The 18,754-nt window shown below is 42.7% G+C and overlaps 1 protein-coding gene across 5 annotated transcripts in view; it reads right to left on the reverse strand.

Annotated features, from left to right (window-relative positions):
* The window catches only part of SLC35F2 (solute carrier family 35 member F2), a 186,289-nt gene that overhangs the window by 70,042 nt on the left and 97,493 nt on the right, over nt 1-18,754 (reverse strand). The window contains exon 1 of one of the 5 annotated variants that reach the window (XM_064288893.1): nt 8,706-8,854. The exons of the other annotated variants lie outside the window; for them this stretch is intronic. Within the exon in view, the coding sequence (XP_064144963.1) occupies nt 8,706-8,815 (110 nt within the window). The 5' untranslated portion in view covers nt 8,816-8,854. Of the gene's footprint in view, nt 1-8,705; nt 8,855-18,754 lie in introns of those variants that run through there. 5 annotated transcript variants of the gene reach the window in all.

Below are 18,754 nucleotides of genomic sequence, written 5' to 3' on the forward strand. Positions count from 1 at the left end.
TTATGTAGTTTTTTAACAAAATTACCAAAACTATATACAAAGGCAGTAACCTTGGGAAGCAACTGGCTTTTCCACAAATGTAGCTACTGATCAAAACACCTGTGACAGCTATTCAGCAATAGTCTTAGTTTCATTACTTTACAGACCTAAATCTTGCATCTTATTTACCAAATTTGGTTGCAAATAGGCTTTTACTGTTCCTAGAAATCAAATCTACACCTAAAATGGGAAAACTGCTACCGTTTCATTTCTGTGTCTGGCACAACGGTAAGACAGGGACTTCAAAGAAGAAAAAGCCCTCGTGGTGCAGTGGTTAAGTGCTCAGCTGCTAATCGAAAGGTCAGCAGTTCAAATCCACCTGCCGCTCTGCAGAAGAAAGATGTAGCAGTCTGCTTCCATAAAGATTACAGGCCTGGAAATGCTATGGGGCAGTTCTACTCTGTCCTATACTGTCACAATAAACACAGTGAGATGGGCATTTGGGTTGATGAGCCTGCAGAGGGAAGGAGCCAGTAGTAAAGGCCCTTGTAGTTCGTATCGAGAAGCTTGTGCTCTATCCAGTAGCCAGTGGCTTTCAGACTTGTTTTAGCTATAGAACTGTTTTTCCAAGCAACACCTTGCACAAAGTCCAAGCAAAAGCAACATAGCCTGGTGGGTGCCAGAGGCCAGCCAAGAAGGCCAACAGCTCTTATTGTTTGCCTCTCACCTGCTCTGTCAAACAAGACTTAAAAACCAAACTTACAGGATTTTGTGAAGATTGATGAAAATGTAAGTAGGACTCCTGCTACCTGGTGAATTTGATGAAAGCTACTGCTACCACATGTTTCTCAGTTTGTTGTACTGTGGGGGCTTGTGTGCTGCTGTGATGCTGGAAGCTATGCCACACCGGTATTCACATACCAGCAGGGTAACAACTGGGATAATAAAACCTATTAAGAAAACATTCTGCATCCCACTTTGGAGAGTAGCTTCCGGGGTCTTAAACGCTAGCAAGCGGCCCTCTAAGATGCATCTATGGGTCTCAACCCACCTAGGGCAAAGGAGAATGAAGAACACCAAAGACACAAGGTAATTATGATCCCAAGAGACAGAAAGGGCCACATAAATCAGAGGCTGCATCGGCCCGAGGCCAGAAGAGCTAGATGGTGTCCAGCTACAACCAATGACTGCCCTGACAGGGAGCGAAATGGAGAGCCCCTGAGGGTGCAGGAGAGCAGTGGGATGCAGGTCCCAAATTCTCATAAAGAGACCAGACTTAACAGTCTGACTGAGACTACAAGGACCCTGGAGGTCACGGTCCCCAGACATTCTGTTACCCCAAGACAGGAGCCATTCCCAAAGTCAACTCTTCAGACAGAGATTGGACTGGACTCCGGAATAGAAAATAATACTGGTGAAGAATGAGCTTCTTGGATCAAGTAGACACATGAGACTATGCTGGCATCTCCTGTCTGGAGGGAAGATGAGAGGGCAGAGGGGGTCAGAAGCCAGCTGAATGGACACCACAATAGAGAGGGGAAGTAAGGAGTGTGCTGTCTCATGAGAGGGAGACGATTAGGAGTATATAGCAAGGTGTATATAAATTTTTATATGGGAGACTGACTTGATTTGTAAACTTGCACTTAAAGCACAATAAAAATTAAAAAAAAAAAAATCACTACTCGTCTGTCAGTTTTTCATACTCTGGTGGCTACATGTTGCTGTGGTCCTGGAAGCTATCCTACCAGGATTTCAAATACCAGCAAGGTCATCCTTGGTGGACAGATTTCACCAGAGCTTCTAGATTAAGACAGACTGGAAAGAAGGGCCTGGCCATCTACTTCTGAAAAAAACTGGCTAGTGAAAACCTTATGAACAGCAGCTGAACACTGTCTGATACAGTGCTGGAAGGTGAGCCCCTCAGGTTGGAAGGCACTCAAAACACAACTGGGGAAGAGCTGCCTCCTCAAAGTAGAGTCGACTTTAATGACACAGGTGAACTACAGCTTTCGAGACCTTCATTTGCTGATGCTACATGACTCAAAATGAGAAGAAATCCGTTAGAAATTAGAACATGGGATGTACAAAACATGAATCTAGGAAATTGGAAGTTCTCAAAAATGAAATGGAATGCTTGAAGATCGATACCCTAGGCGTTAGTGAACTGAAATGGACTGGTAATGGCCATTCTGATTCAAACAATCACATCGTCTACTATGCTGGGAATGACAAATTGAAGAGGAACAGTGTCACATTCATTTTAAAAAGATATATCCTGAAGTACAATGCTATGATAGGATAATATTCATAAGCCTATGAGGAAGACCAGTTAATACAACTATTATTCAAATTTATGCACCAACCACTAATGCCAAAGATGAATTGAAGATTTTTACCAACTTCTGCAGTCTGAAATTGATCAAACATGAAATCAAGATCCATTGATAATTACTGGTGATAAGAATGAGAAAGTTGGAAACAAAGAAGAAGGATCAGTAGTTGGAAAATATGGCCTTGGTGACAGAAATAACGCCAGAGATCGCATGATAGAATTTTGCAAGATCAATGACCTATTCACTGGACATATGCTTTTTCAACAACATAAATGGTGACTATACACATGGACCTTGCCAGACGGAATACACAGGAATCAAATCAACTACATCTGTGGAAAGAAACAATGGAGCAGCTCAATATCATCAGTCAGAACAAGGCCAGTGGCCAACTGTGGAACAAACCATCAATTGCTCACATGCAAGTTTAAACTGAAGCTGAAGAAAATTAAAACAAGTCCATGTGAGTCAAAGTACAACCTTGAGCATTTCCCACCTGAATTTACAGGCCATCTCAAGAACAGATTTGACGCACTGAACACTAACGACCGAAGACCAGAAGAGTTGTGGGGTGACAACAAAGATCATTAAAAAGACAGGAAAGAAAAGAGACTCTTAAATTTGCTCTTTCACATGGAATAACTGAAGTGAACAGAAGAAATGATGAAGTAAAAGAGCTGAACAGAAGATTTTAAAGGGCAGCTCAAAAAGACAAAGTAGAATATTATAATGAAATATGCAAAGACCTGGAGTTACAAAACTGAAAGGAAAGAACACGCTTGGCATTCCTCAAGCTGAGAGAACTGAAGAAAAAAGTCTTGAGTTGCAACAATGAAGGATTCTATGGGCAAAAATCCAAATGATATAGGAAGCATCAAAAGAAGATAGAAGGAATACACAGAGTCACTATACCAATTGAGATGTTTCAACATCAGATGCAATGCTCATCTATGCCAAGAAGTCAGAAAGAGAGCTGAAAATTTTGCAGAAAATAATTCAATAACAGTTGCAGCAGTACTCAATAGAGAACTGCCGGAAGTTCAGGCCAGATTCAGAAGAAGACACTAAATGAGAAATACCATTTCATTTCCACTGGGATATTTCTTACAAGTAACGATGGTAAGACTTCTCGTGTACTTTGGACATGTTATCAGGCGGGACCAGTCCCTAAAGAAGGAAATCATGCTTGGTAAAGTAGAGGGTCAGCAAAAGAGAGGAAAACCCTCTACAAGATGGACTGACACAGTGGTTTCAACAATGGGCTCAAACATAGCAAGGATTTTGCGGATGACCCACATTATGATCTCATTAATATAACAAAAGAAAACTCCTATTTCCAAACAGGATCACATCCACAGGTACAAGGGCCAGGAATTCAATGCCTGGCCCTTGTACCTGTAGATGTGATCCTGTTTGGAATATTTTATGGGGACCTAATTTATCCATAACAACAACCTACCATCACAAGACTTGTGCTGTGCACACAGTAAGCACACAAGGGAGGTTATGGATTGAACTGTGTCCCCCCACAATGTGCGTCAACTTTGCTAGGCTGTGATTCCCAGTAGTGTGTGATTGTCAACCATTTTCTCATCTCGTCTGATTTTCCTGTGTGTTGTAAATCCTATCTCTACGATGCTAATGAGGCAGGATTAGAGGCAGTTACGTTAATGAGGCAGGACTCAATCTACAGGATTAGGTTATATCTTGAGTGGGTCTCTTTTGAGATATAAAAGAGAAAAGCCAGCAGAGGCAGGGACCCTCATACCACCAAGCAAAAAGAGCCAGGAGCACACACATCCTTTGGACCCAAGGTCCCTACGCTGAGAAGCTCCCACACCAGGAGAAGATCGATGACAAGGACCTTTCTTTCCCCAGAACTGACAGGGAGAAAAAGCCTTGCCCTGGAGCTGGCACCCTGAATGCAGACTTCTAGCCTCCTAGACTGTGAGAGAATAAATTTCTCCATCCACTTGTGGTATTTCTGTTATAGCAGCACTAGGTCACTAAGAAAACATATGCGCTTGAATGAATAGACGAAGGCTAATCAAAGGGTCGGCAGTTTGAATCCGCCAAGCGCTCCTTGGAAACTCTATGGGGCAGTTCTACTCTGTACTATAGGGTCGCTATAAGTTGGAATCCACCTGACGGCACTGGGTGGTTTTTTTTATACGGTTAAGCACAACTAAACGACTCCTTCAAAAATTTCTGGGTCTTACCCCTTGAGAGGAGAAAACCAAACTGAAAGGAGGAAATGAAGGGCCAGGCCCTATTTTAGACAGTAACAAGGAATACGCATGTTCACTGAGAGCTTAGAAAAACAAAACAAACCCACTACCGTAGAGCCCATTCCGACTTATAGCAACCCTATAGGACAGAGTAGAACTGCCCCTTAGGGTTTCTAAGGCTGTAATCTTTACAGAAGCAGACTGCCACATCTTACTACCACAGAACGGCTGGTGGGTTCGAACCGCCGACCTTGCAGTTAGCAGCCAAGTGCTTAACCACTGTGCCACCAGGGCTCCTAACTGAGTACCTACTACAGTTCATTCCCTCTCAAGCCCATGCCCCCTCTCACACCAAGTTTTGTTTCTTAAACAAAACACCCTCTGACACTTCTTAGTCTGCTAGTGCCACTGTAACAGAAGTACTTACAACTGGGTGGCTTTAAAGAACAGAAATTTATTTTCTCACAGTTTACAAGGCTAGAAGTTCGAATTCAGAGCACTGGCACTAGGGAAAGCTCTCTCTCTCTCTCCCTCTCCCTCTGCTCTGTTGGCTCTAAGGGAAGATAATCCTGGACTTCCTTGGTCCCTTGGCGATCTCCAAATGGCATCTACCTTTACCCCATTTGTGTCTGCTTCTCTCTTGTGTTTAATCTGCTCCTTTTGTATCTCAAAAATCATGAGCCTTAAGACACACCCTACACTGATATGACCTCATTAACATAACAAGAAAACCCTATTCCAAGACGGGGTTACATCCACAGGTATAGAGGTTAGGATTCCAACATATATTTTGGGGGGAGGACGTAGAATTCAATCTGTAACAATCTCCAAGCCTGGACAGCCCTTCCTCGCCTAGTTTACATGGAAAATTCTTACTCACGCATCAAGGCCTCGAACACCTTCTCTCTCAAGCTCTCCAACCCTGCTTCACCCCAAGACACATGATCTCTGCCCTCCTTTATATCACCACTGCACTTTGTACTCACTCCTACCTACAAAGCTTGTCATAACTTCTTACCCTAATTTGATTATGAGCATTCTGGAGATCAGGAATTCAATGCTGTTCATCTTTACAGCCCCAGAGACTAGTCTAGAGCCTGGAACATGAAAGAATGAATAAATGAACATATGTCCAGCACCGTGCTACCAAAAGAATATAATAAAACCTACGTCCTCAAAAAGATTACCATTTATTCAATGGGGAAAACATATAAATATATGAAATAATAATCAAAGCTTTATACTAGAGATATAAACTTCATGGTTGTTATTATAGAAACATGTATTTTTCATGTGGAAACCCTGGTGGTGTAGTGGTTAAGTGCTATGGCTGCTAACCAAAAGGTCAGCAGTTCGAATACATCAGGCACTCTTGGAAACTCTATGGGGCAGTTCTACTCTGTCCTATAGGTTCCCTATGAGTCGGAATCGACTCGACACCAATGATACTACTACTACTATATTTTTCATGTGTGAATTAAATTAGAATGTATTTGTTAAAATACAAACTGCTTAAAAAAAAACCGGTTGCCATCGAGTCAATTCAGACTCACGGCGACCCTACAGGACAGAGCAGAACTGCCACAAGGGTTTCCAAGGAGTGGCTGGTGGATTTGAACTGCGAACTTTTTGGTTAGCAGCTGAGCTCTTAATCAGTGTGCCACCAGGGCTCTGTAAACTGCTTGCCGATACACAATGAAATATCCTCAGGCACTCCAGGAAACCTGGCCTCCTATTAAAGTATTTGTTATTTGAGTTGATAGCAATAAATAGCAAGAATCAAAATTATGAGTAGATGGTACTCATCATAAATACTTGGCAGATAGTAAGTGCTCAATAAACGTATCGAATGCATGATCTGATATTCCCAATCATAGAGAAAAGTTGTCTGTACCCTAAAGGAGGAAGGCAGGGATATCAAAAGTTAAGGTTACCTAGAATATCCTTCCTCCCTCTCATCATGAAAACAGAACCAGCTCTAGACCCCAAACTTTCCCCCTGTATTTAGTACCCAGGTGCCAAAAGGATAATCTTGCCCCTTTTTGGAAAGAAAGAAAAGAGCCATGTGGTTACAAACTCTCTCTACATCCTTGTCCATATGGTGCTATCATCCATTCACCAACTTCTCTCCACATCCCATGGTTCCCTGGCCACGGCTGGGGATTCAGAGGCCTAAACCCAAACTTAGGTTTAGGTTTACTGAGAATTTAAAATATTAAGTACAAGGAATACTGGATATCCGGTAAAGTACGCTTTTTCTAGTTGCTGGGTCAGATGGGGAGAAGCTGCAAACCAGAATCCATGAGCTTGGACAACTGCCAGAAGTGAGATTGAAAATTTTAATGAACAAAAGGGCCCAACCAACCAAAAGGGCCAGAACCCTCAGACAAAGATCAATAAAGGGAAGAGTGCAGGTAGTGTGGCAAAATGGAAAGGAAGCCTCAAGAACTTTCTCATACTCACTTACTCATTCATTCATTTATTTGTGTGCTAAGTGCTATGGGAGATACAAAAATGAAAAAAAAATCATTTCTACTGTTAAGAAATTGGATTCATCAAGTTATATAAGATATCCACGAATAGCTATCACATAGGAAGAAAGTAAAAAGCCATAAAAGCCAAAAAACCAAACCAGCTGCCATTCCCACTAATGGATTCCCACTAATGGCAACTGCATCACCCAGGAATTGAAGTAATGGTGACAACTAACCAACACGGAGCAACGCCATGAGCCAGGCTCCATCTGTCCATTCTTGTGTATTCACCCACTTACTCCTCACAACAACCCTGCAGGGTAGGTACATTATTATCTCCATTTTGCAAATAAGAAAACTGGGGCACAGAGATGTTAAATGACCTGCCCAAAGCCACCGGGCCGATAAGTGGCACAGCCAAGATTTGAGTCCAGAATCTGTGCCCTTAGCTATTACCCTACACTGCCTCCCAGCTGAGAACCTTCAGTTAAATTTATCAGGAGATACACAAATGGATGGTACAAGACAAGTTTTCATCAACTTTCCCCTTTACCACATGGACCTACTTAAAACTATACTTATTTATATGGTGAAAATGCATATAATTTCATTGATTTAGTTTTGAAAATGGCCTGGCTTTTCAGAACATAGCTTTCACAGTCCTGAAAAGGGAATTCGCTTTTTAGTCTGGAAAAAAAAAAATTAAAGCCTGTTTGATGATGTGCCAGTGGCCAGGAGTGGTTAAAGTGCAGTTTAAACTAAGGGCATGCAGGGGCCACGCCTTACAGTACACGGCCTTGGGCAAATTGCTTAGCCTTTGTTTCTCCATCTAGGAAGTGGGTATAATAATACGTGCCTATCTCATAAAACCGTGAGGGTTTGATGAGATTATCCATATAAATTGCTAAGCACAGTACCTGACACTTAGTCAATGTTGGCTTTCATTATTTTATTTTCCGAGTTATCTGTGTTTCTAGAATGCAAATTCCCCAGTAACCACAGACATCCTTTCCCAGTCTCGCACCAAGCCCTTAACCACATTTCTCTTTACTTCCCACCGAGCACAGCGAATCAAGAGACGGGGGGACCAGACCCCAGCCCTGGAGGTGGCCATGTCGCCCCGCACTGCCGGCTCAGGCCGAGGAAGGAGGCAGGCCCTGAACTCCCTTCGGCGGCAACAGAAAACTTTAGTGGGGCATCAGCCAGCGCCGTCTGTCGGGCTGGGCAGAAGGAGCGCAAGGAGCCAGCGCCAGGAAGCGGCGCTCACCCACCTGTCAAGCCCGCGGGTAAGCACCCCTCCTTTACAGCATCCCTGGGGACTTCGCCCCCTCCCCGCCTGGGTGGCACTGGGGACCGACCTGACAATGCCAAGAGGGTGAATTTCCCCCAAATCCTCTGAAATACATTCCCACGATTTCTAAGAGCGAGGGAGGGAGGAGCAGGACCGCCAGGCCCCCGGCACTCCGGCATCACGAAGCCAGGTGCAGCGCGAGACCCCGGTTTAGCCGCCTGACCCTGTAACGAAGCCCGTCCCGCAGCCACCTTTGCCTCCCCCTGCCGCCGCCGGTCGCTCAGGTGGCGCGCGCTCCGCAGCCACGTGCGCAGACAGCCGCTTTGCCGACCGGGGGCGCCGGACTCCGCCGGCTGGTTCCCGCCGCCCCGCTGGGCCGCCGCGCGCTCCTTCCACTCACCAGGTGAAGAGTTTGCCTTTTATTCTGCGCAGGAGGCTAGCGAACGCGCCCGCCGCTCCCTGTGCTTGGAGCTGCGGGGCGCCGGGCCCCTCCGGCGAGGTGGCCTCCATGGGGCCCCTGCTCGGCTCCAGGTCCGGGAACACCCCCGAAGTGCCGGGGCCCGGAAGACGGGAGGCGGCGCCTGTACGGCCGGCAGGGGCTCAGCTCCGGCCCCTGCGCTCGCGCTCCCTCGCTCGCTCGCTCGCTCACGTCCCACGCGTTGCCCTGCTCGGGCTCCTCCTGCCGCAAATCATTAACAGTCGAGCCCGAGGGGCCAGACAATACATTTGCAGATTACAATCTGGCACCTCCGGGGTGCCAGGAGGAGAAAGGGCACTTTTTTCCTCCCTTGGCAGTCGAGCCTCAGAGTTGGGTGGTACCCAATATGCATTTCAGGTTTTTATGGTTTCTTATTTAAAATCAGCAAATGAGGTGATAGGAAGTTATCAGGATTTACTCCCAGGGTGTCCTAACCTAAGAAGCAGTAAATTAGGAACTGTCTGAACTTTGTTAACTGGAAGAGACTAGCTGACACCTCCCCTTATCTCCCAGCCTTCCTCGCTCTGATTTATGAAAGACAGAACCCATCTAAAAAAAGCTGAAGACGCTTTATGTTTGTGTTTTCGTTTTTTTTCCCCCTCGCAAAACATGGCTAAGATCCTAAAAAAAAAAAAAAAGGATACTGAAAACATCTTTTTCTAGCTGGAGGGAGGTGCGTGTCCTTCCTCTTGGATATATTCGGTTTGCCTTTCAGTACTCAGAGTTGTCTCGGCGGTGCCAGCATAAGAGGACAGTGCCAATCCCGCTGACGTTCAGTCGGGACGGGCTGAGCTTGGGCCGCGCCTTCTGATGCTTCCGCGGACGGCGGACCGAGGAGGGCCTAAGAATTGGGGTCGGAAAGTTCCTGATTCACACTGACTTCGGAAGTCTGTGCCTCTGGTTAACCCTGGGCTTCCAGAAAGGAGGAAATAGGAAAACAAAAGAAAAAGTTTTGGGATCTTTTTACTTTCCTGGCCAACTCCTTCCCTGGAGCTGGAGAGAGCAAAATAAACAAATATAAATTCAGTTATATGAGAGAATTCTAAGAAAAGAAGTGTTGAAAAATTAAATGCAGCTTCGGCAGCCCCAAGTTTAATAACTACAGAAACCCCAAAGTTTAAATGAAATGATTTTTTTTTTTAAGTTTAAGTAATGTTAAGACAGAAGCTGAGAAACAGGAATTGACAGATTCCTGAGTGTATAATATGGAACATTCACAAAGATCAGAGACCAAGGTGAAATGCATTCAAGATCAGATAAAAAGCAATAATGTGGAGACAGGTAATCATAAAATCCCAAACTCCCTCTGGTGTAAGGCAACTGTGATAACCATGAAGCTTTTAAAGTTTATCTTGTGCAAAGAATTTAACTTCAGGCAATGTCAAATGAATGGGGGCCTCCCTGAAACCACATAGTAACAGGGTATCAGCTGATCTTAGGAAAAAAAAAAAAACCCAAACCCATTGCAGTACTGTCCATTCTGACTCATGGCAACTTTATAGGGCCCAGTAGAACTGACCCATAGGGTTTCCAAAGAGCTACTGGTGGGTTCAAACTGCTGACCTTTTGATTAGCTGTGAGCTCTTAACCACTGCACCACCAGGGCGCCTGATCTCAGAAAGGAGGCTTGATTTGGCTTCCATTCAGTCAATCATGCTGAGACTAGCCAATGTTTTCCCCTTCTTTGCCTTAAAAGACTCATTGTAACAAGCCTGCATTGAGCCATTTGTTTTTTAAGAAACAAAATGGTCGTCCTGTATGTGCAAATAGAGTAACGGCTGGAATAAATGCTATGTTTTTAATTTAATTTAGTTGGGTTTTAATTATTTTTTATCAGTTAAATGTGGAGAGGAGGCCTGTCATGGATTGAATTGTGTCCCCCCAAATTATGTGTCAGCTTGGCTAGGCCATGATTCTCAGTATTGTATGGTTGTCCTCCATTTTGTGATCTGATGTATATTCCCTATGTGTTGTAAATCCTAATCTCTGCCTGTGGCTAATGAGGCAAGACTAGGTTATGTTAAAGAGGATTAGGATGGGATGCAACACTCTTACTCAGGTCATAGACCTGATCTGATAAGGAGAGTTTCCCTGGAGTATAGCCTGCATCACCTTTTGTCTTACAAGAGACAAAAGAAGAGAGAAGCAAGCAGAGAAATAGAGATTTCATACCAACAAGAAAGAAGCAGCAGGAGCAGAACGCATCCTTTGGACCCAGGATCCCTGTGCTGAGAAGCTCCTGGACCAGGGGAAGATCGATGACAAAGACCTTCCCCCAGAACCTACAGAGAGAGAAAGCCTTTTCCTGAGCTGGCACCCTGAATTCAGATTTCTAGCCTCTTAGACTGTGAGCGAGTAAATTTGGTTGTTAAAGCCACCCATTTGTGGTATTTCTGTTACAGCAGCTCTAGATAACTAAGACAGGGCCTGAAAACTAAGTTCATGGTCATCCACAGAGGACTGATGGAATATTATGGCACAACTACATTATGAAACATTATGAAGCCATTAAAACGGAATGTAAGGCCGCTATAACACGACTTGGAGGGATCTTCTCCAAGTATTACAGAGTAAAGGAGCCCTAGTGGTACAGTGGTACACTCAGCTGCTAACCAAAAGGTCAGCAATTCAAACCTATCAGCTGCTTCATGGGAGAAAGATGTGGCCATCTGCTTCCATAAAGATTCACAGCCTTGGAAACCCTATAGGGCAGTTCTATTTTGTCCTATAGAGTTGCTATGAGCTGGAATCAACTTGATAGCAGTGGGTTTGGTTTGGTTTTGGATATTGTTAAGTGAAAAAAGTAAGATGCAGAGAAGCACATTTAATATAATTCCATTTTTTTAAAAAAAGAAATAGCCTTTTAAACCCTGCATATTGACAATGTTGATTTTTACCTGAACCCTGTGCCCCATAGAAAACAGTGATGGCTAATAAATTCCTCCACACTTTTGTGTTCCAGAATCTGCTTACTGCAAAGAAACATCCTTCCCCATATAGACTTACTTGAGTCTGATAGGGTAGGAGTCTTATCACAGGATGCCCACCATTTTACCTATGACAAGGCCATTCCTTACCTCTTAAACGATTTGCTAAAATGCTTGTCTCCACTGATCAATGGGAAAAAAAATGCTTGCCAACCAAACTTTGGCTAAGTTTCTCTTCTTCCTCCAAGCCCCAAAACTTTCATCCACCTTTCTTACCTGCCCCTCCAAATAGGCTGACTTCAAAGTAAAACATTTTCTGATCTATTGTCTGATCGAAGCACACTCTCATCCTATTTCCCCACACCCAGTTCTTTCTAGTCTTGTTTACTCCTCCCTAAAAAAAAAAAAAAGGAGAAGGACCTGCAGTCTATTTCTGAAAAATTTAGTCAGTGAAAACTTTATGAATAGCAGCAGAACATTGTCTGGTATAGTGCTCCACAGGTTGGAAGACACTTAAAATACAACTGGGAAAGGGCTGCCTCCTCAAAGTAGAAGTGACCTAAATGACATGGATGGAGTAAACCTTTCAGGACCCTCATTTGCTAATGTGGCATAAAGTATAATGAGAAGAAACAGCTGCAAATATCCATTAAAAATTGGAACATGGAATGTACAAAGTATGAATCTAGGGAAACCAGAAGTCATCAAAAATGAAATGGACCACGTAAAGATCAATATTCTAGGCACTAGTGAGCTAAAATGGACTGGTATTAGCCATTTTGAATCAGACAATCATATGGTTTACTATGCCAGAAATGACAAATTGAAAAGGAATGGCATCACATTCATCATCAAAAAGAACATTTCAATATCCTGGAGTGTGATGCCGTCAGCGATAGGATAATATCCATAAGCCTACAAGGAAGACCAGTTAAAATGGCCATTATTCAAATTTATGCACCAACCACTAAGGCTAAAGATGAGGAAATGGAAGATTTTTACCAGTCTAGAGATTTTTACCAGTCTGAAACTGATCACATATGCAATCAACATGCATTGATAATTACTGGTGATTGCAATGCAAAGGTTGGAAACAAAGAAGAAGGATCAGTAGTTGGAAAATACGGCCTTGGTGATAGAAATGATGCTGGAGATTACAGGATAGAACTTTGCAAGACCAACAGCTCCTTTATTGCAAATACCTTTTCTTAACAACATGAACGGCAACTATGCACATGGACCTCACCAGATAGACTACACAAGAATGAAATCAACTGCATCTGTGGACAGAGACAATGGAAAAGCTCAATATCCCCAATCAGAACAAGACCAGGGGCTATCTGCGGAACAGACCATCAATTGCTCTATGCATGTTCAAGTTGAAGCTGAAAAAAATTAGAACAAGTCCACAAGAGCCAAAATTTGACCATGAGTTTATCCCACCTGAATTTAGAGACCATCTCAAGAACAGGTTTGACACATTGAACACTAATGACCAAAGACTAGAGGAGTTGTGGGATGACATCAAGGACATCATACATGAAGAAAGCAAAAGTTCATTAAAAAGACAAGAAAGAAAGAAAACACCAAAATGAATGTCAGAAGAGACTCTGAAACTTGCTCTTGAACATAGACTAGCTAAGGTAAAAGGAAGAAATGATGAAGTAAAAGAGCTGAACTGAAGACTTCAAAGGGCGGCTTGAGAAAACAAAGTATTATAATGAAATGTGCAAAGACCTGGCGTTAGCAAACCAATAGGGAAGAACACGCTGAGCATTTCTCAAACTGAAAGAACTGAAGGAAAAATTCATACCTCTAGTTGCAATATTAAAGAATTTCATGGACAAAAAAATTGAGTAACACAGGAAGCATCTAAAGAAAATGGAAGGAATACCAGATGGAAGGAATACACAGAGTCAGTGTTCCAAAAAGAACTGGTCAACATTCAACCATTTCAGGGTAGCATATGATCAAGAACAGATGGTACTGAAGAAGTCCAAGCTGCACTGAAGGGAATGACTAAAAACAAGGCTCCAGGATTTGATGGAATACCAATTGAGGTGCTTCAACAAGTGGATGCAGCACTACAGGTGCTCACTCATCTGTGTCAAGAAATTTGGAAGACAGAGTCCTGACCAACTGACTGGAAGAGATCCATATTTGTACCCATTCTAAAGAAAGGTGATCCAAAATAATGTGAAAATTATGTAACAATATCATTAATATGGCACGCAAGTAAAATCTTGCTGAAGATCATTCAAAATTGGTTGCAGCAATGCATTGACAGGAAACTGCCAGAAATTCAAGCTGGATATCATTGTTGATGTTAGATGGATCTTGACTGAAACCAGAGAATACCATAAAGATCTTTAGCTCTGTTTTATTGACTACGCAAAAGCATTCAACTGTGTGGATCATGACAGATTACAGATAACATTGTGAAGAATGGAAATTCCAGAACACTTAATTGTGCTCAAAATGAAATTGTATATAGACCAAGAGGCAGTTGTTCAAACAGAACAAGGGGATACTGTCAGGAAAGGTGTCAGGGCTGTATACTTGCACCATACTTACTCAATTTGTATGCTGAGCAAATAATCCGAGAAACTGGACTATATGAAGAAGGATGGGGCATCAAGATTGGAGGAAGACTCGTTAACTGCAATATGCAGATAACACAACCTTTCCTGCTGAAAGTGAAGAGGATTTGAAGCACTTATTGATGAACATCAAGGACCACAGCCTTCAGTAGGATTATACCTCAACATAATGAAAACAAAAATCCTCACAACTGGACCAATAAGCAACACCATGATAAATGGAGAAAATGCTGAAGTTGTTGAGAATTTCATTTTACTTGGATCGACAATCAATGCCCATGGGAACAGTGGTCAGGAAATCAAATGATGTATTGCATTGGGCAAATCTACTGTAAAAGATCTCTTTAAAGTGTTCAAAAGCAAAGATGTCACTTTGAGGATTAAGGTGTGCCTGACCCAAGCCACGGTATTTTCAATCACCTCATATGCATATGAAAGCTGGACAATGAATAAGGAAGACCGAAGAAGAACTGGTGCCTCTGAATTATGTTGTTGGCAAAGTATATTGAATATACCACGGACTGCCAAAAGAATGAACAAATCTATCTTGGATGAAGTACAGACAGAATTCTCAGAAGCAAGGATGGTGACATGTGTTTCACATACTTTGGACAAGTTGTCAGGAGGGACCAGTTTCTGGAGAAGGACATCGTGCTTGGTAAAGTAGAGGGTCATCAAAAAAGAGGAAGACCCTCAACCATATGGATTGAGACAGTGGCTGCAACAATGGGCTCAAGCATAACAATGATTGTGAGAATGGCGCAGGACCTGGCAGCATTTATTTGGTTGTACATAGGGTGGCTACGAGTCAGAACCAACTCAACGGCACCTAACAACAACAAGAACATAAAAGAAAAGGATGTCTGGTGGCGCCATGGTTAAGAGCTCAGCTGCTAACCAAAAGGTTGGAAGTTTGAATCCATCCGCTGCTCCTTGGAAGTCCTGTGGGGCCATTTTACTCTATCCTATAGTGTGGCTATGACTCTGACTCCCAGCAACGGGTATTGTTTTGTTTTTATAAAAGAAAAACTCATTTTGTCTTAACCCTGACACACTTGCATATCTTATGATCAGAGCATACTCCCTACTGCAATATTTCCCTGTCCCCCAGTGCAAGAGTCCCTTTCTTCCCCATGCAATAATCCTTTTGATTATAGTCTCTCCTTACTTAAGTCCAGATTTGTTTTTTTTTATTTGACAATATGTATGTGGTTGTGAGAGCATGGAAAAAAGTACAGGATACATGTTAACACAAGAAACCTTACAAGGAAGTGGGGGTGCAGCCAGCAAAAAGAAAAACCACTTAAACACACACACACACACACACACACACACACACACACACACACAAAACTCCAGCATGAATATGTTGGTGTTGTTGTTGGATGCCATCAAGTCAATTCCAACTCATAATGACCCCATAGAACAGAGAACTCCCCAGTATGTTTTTCTTGGCTATAATCTTTATGTACGCAGATTGCCAGGTCTTTCTCCTGTGGAGTCGCTGGGTGAGTTCAAACTGCCACCGTTTTGGTTAGCAACTGAGCACTTAGCTGTTGTACCGCCAGTGCTCTTTATAAAATTGTGTGCGTTTGCATAAATAAATTAGATTTTTAAAAATTGGATTTAGATGCTGAAGTATACTGCATAATGAATGGCCCCCAAAAAACATCCAGGCCCTAACCCCTGGAACTTGCGGATGTTACCTTATATGGCAAAAGGGACTTTGCAGAAGTGATTAATATGGATTTTGAGATGAGCAGATTATCTTGGATTATCCAGGTGAGTCCTAAATGTAACATAAGTATCCTTGTAAGAGGGAGGCAGAGGGAGATTTGCAACATAAAAGATGTTGGTGATATGACCATGGAAGCAGAAACTAGAGTGATTCACTTTAGAGATGGTGGAAGGGGCCACAATCCAAGGAACAGGGGTGGCCACTAGAAGCTCAGAGCCTCCAGAAGGAACCAGCCCTGCCAACACCTTGACTTTAACCCGGTGAAACTGATTTTGGATTTCTAAACTCCAGAACTGTAAGAGAATAAATTTGTGTTGTTTTGAGCCCTGATGGTGCAGTGGTTAAGAGCTACAGCTGCTAACCAAAAAGTCAGCAGTTTGAATCCACCAGCTGCTCCTTGGAAACCCTATCAGGCAGTTCTACTCTGTTCTATAGGGTCGCTATGAGTCGGAATCAACTCAACAGCAACAGGTTTGGTTTTTTTAAACCACTAAATTTGTGGTAATTTGTTACAACAGCTGTAGGAAACAAACGCAGATGTATATACACTAATTTGTAAAGATCTTTATGTACTGTCAAGTGAAAAGAGCAAGTTACAGAGTAATTGCATAAAATGATCCCATTTCAATAAAAACCACCCACTAAGTAACTAAATATGTATACATATGTACATGTGTTTATATGAGCAAGAAGAAGGGTGTGCAAGAGTACACATCAGGCTGTTGATATTGGTAAAGTAATGGGAGTGGTGGGGGAAGGGTATTAAGGGAAGAGAGATTGCCTTATACATCTTCATTTTGATTCTTACTAGAGGCAAGTACTACTTCTGCAATTTGAAAAATATTCAATTAAGACATTTTTTCAATAGGTCACATTAATCTTAATTTAAAAAATATTAGACTCAATGAGGTCTCACAAATCACCTCCAGGGGAAGTGGGGCCAGGAAATATGTTCAACCACTGATATGGACTCTAAAACTACAGGCAAAGTTATATGTATTTTCTAAACACAAAAAACTCTTTGAAAAATAATAATAGTAAATACTCCTCGAGCATTGCTCCAAAATGAGCTCATCCCCTTAATAAGGAGTATTGATCAGGGTTAAAATACATTGAGTGGCTCTGTGGGCACCAATCCACAAGTTTTTGTCAAAGAAATGTACTGAAAAAGTTACTTACTTGTGGGGGTTTGCAAATAATCTTGTTTCTTACAAATACAAAAAATAGTAGCTACTACTTACTGAGCACCTACTGTGTGTCAAACACTTCACATATATTTTTCAATCCTGTTACACCAGCTATCTATTGCATGCATCAGATTGCCCCAAATTTAATGGCTTAAAACAACAGCAATCATTTTATTATCTCTTGTGGTTTCTGTGGGTCAGGAATTTAGGAAGGTTTAGGCCAGGCGGTTCTGGCTCAAGGTCCCTCATGTGGTTGCAGTCAGAAGGTAGCTGAAGCTAGAAAGCAGAAGGATAGAGAGGGTGTGGGGAGGAAGCATCTAGGGGCTGACCAGCATCTACCTCTCTACTTAGTTTCAGGGGCCCTCCATTTGGTCTTTCTTTGCAGGTGTTTTCGGGGCTTTCTCAACAGCCTGGTAACTTCAGGGCAATTGGCTTCCTCTCAAAAATTGGTCCAAGAAAAAAAGGCAGAAGCATATTGTCAATGCCCTCCAGCCAAAGAGCACCATGAATACCCCTATAGCTGAACAAGTTGGATTTATTACTCCTTGCAACAAGGGTGAACACACACCATAGCGGAACCATGGATACCTTAGTACAAGGCTGTTAAAAAGGACTTATAACAGGATTTGGGCTTTGGTTGACTGATTTGGGGAAAGATCTAAGTAAGCAAAGATTAGCTCTAGAATGATTGCCGTCGGATTGGATGCAGTTGTATGATTGAGTGTCTTGATAAATCTGATCTATACAGAAGTCAGACTACAATGAGGATAAAGCTGTAATTGCTTAAAAAAAAAAGTAGCTGTCGTTTATTTCTGCCAAGAGAGGGAACTAGTTGGTAATTTGTGGGTGGCACACTGACCTTGTTTTTGTGCTCAGGTAAAATTATGACTTGACCTTGTTTTGTCTCGTTTTATCACAGGCTCAAAATAATCTTTTCTGAGGTTGTTTATGTCCAATAAGAGAGTAACATAGCCTGGCCGTGAGTGCCAGGCTAGCCTCTGAATGTCAGAGACTGCTTTTTTTTTTCTTTCTTTCTTTCTCAGTATCTCCTTTATGACCTACCCTCAGAAGTCACAGAGCATCATTTCCACCGTAGTCACAAGTCCACTCAGATATGACAGATAGACTTGACCCCTGGACGGGAGACACATCGAAGCCTCAGGTGAGAGAGTACATGGGGTGGGAGACATCATTGCAGCCATCTCGGAAAGTAGAGTCTGCCACAGATGCTGTCCATGTTACGTCAGGCATTATTAAGGGTATTTTTCAGGGGAGTAAACTAAGGCTTAGAAAGGTTAAGTAATTTGCCCAAGATTTTCAGACTAGTAAGTGATCGAGCCCTGGTGTCACAGTGGTTAAGAGCTCAGGCTGCTAATCAAAAGGTCAGCAATTTGGATCCACCAGCCCCTCCTTGAAAACACTATGGGTCAGTTCTACTTTACCCTATAGGGCTACTCAACTGGATGACAACAGGTTTGATTTTTTTTTTTTATTTAAATGACTAAGGCTGATGTCAGGG

The sequence above is a fragment of the Loxodonta africana genome, chromosome 7 (assembly GCF_030014295.1).
Source record: "Loxodonta africana isolate mLoxAfr1 chromosome 7, mLoxAfr1.hap2, whole genome shotgun sequence".
Taxonomy (NCBI): Eukaryota; Metazoa; Chordata; class Mammalia; order Proboscidea; family Elephantidae; genus Loxodonta; species Loxodonta africana.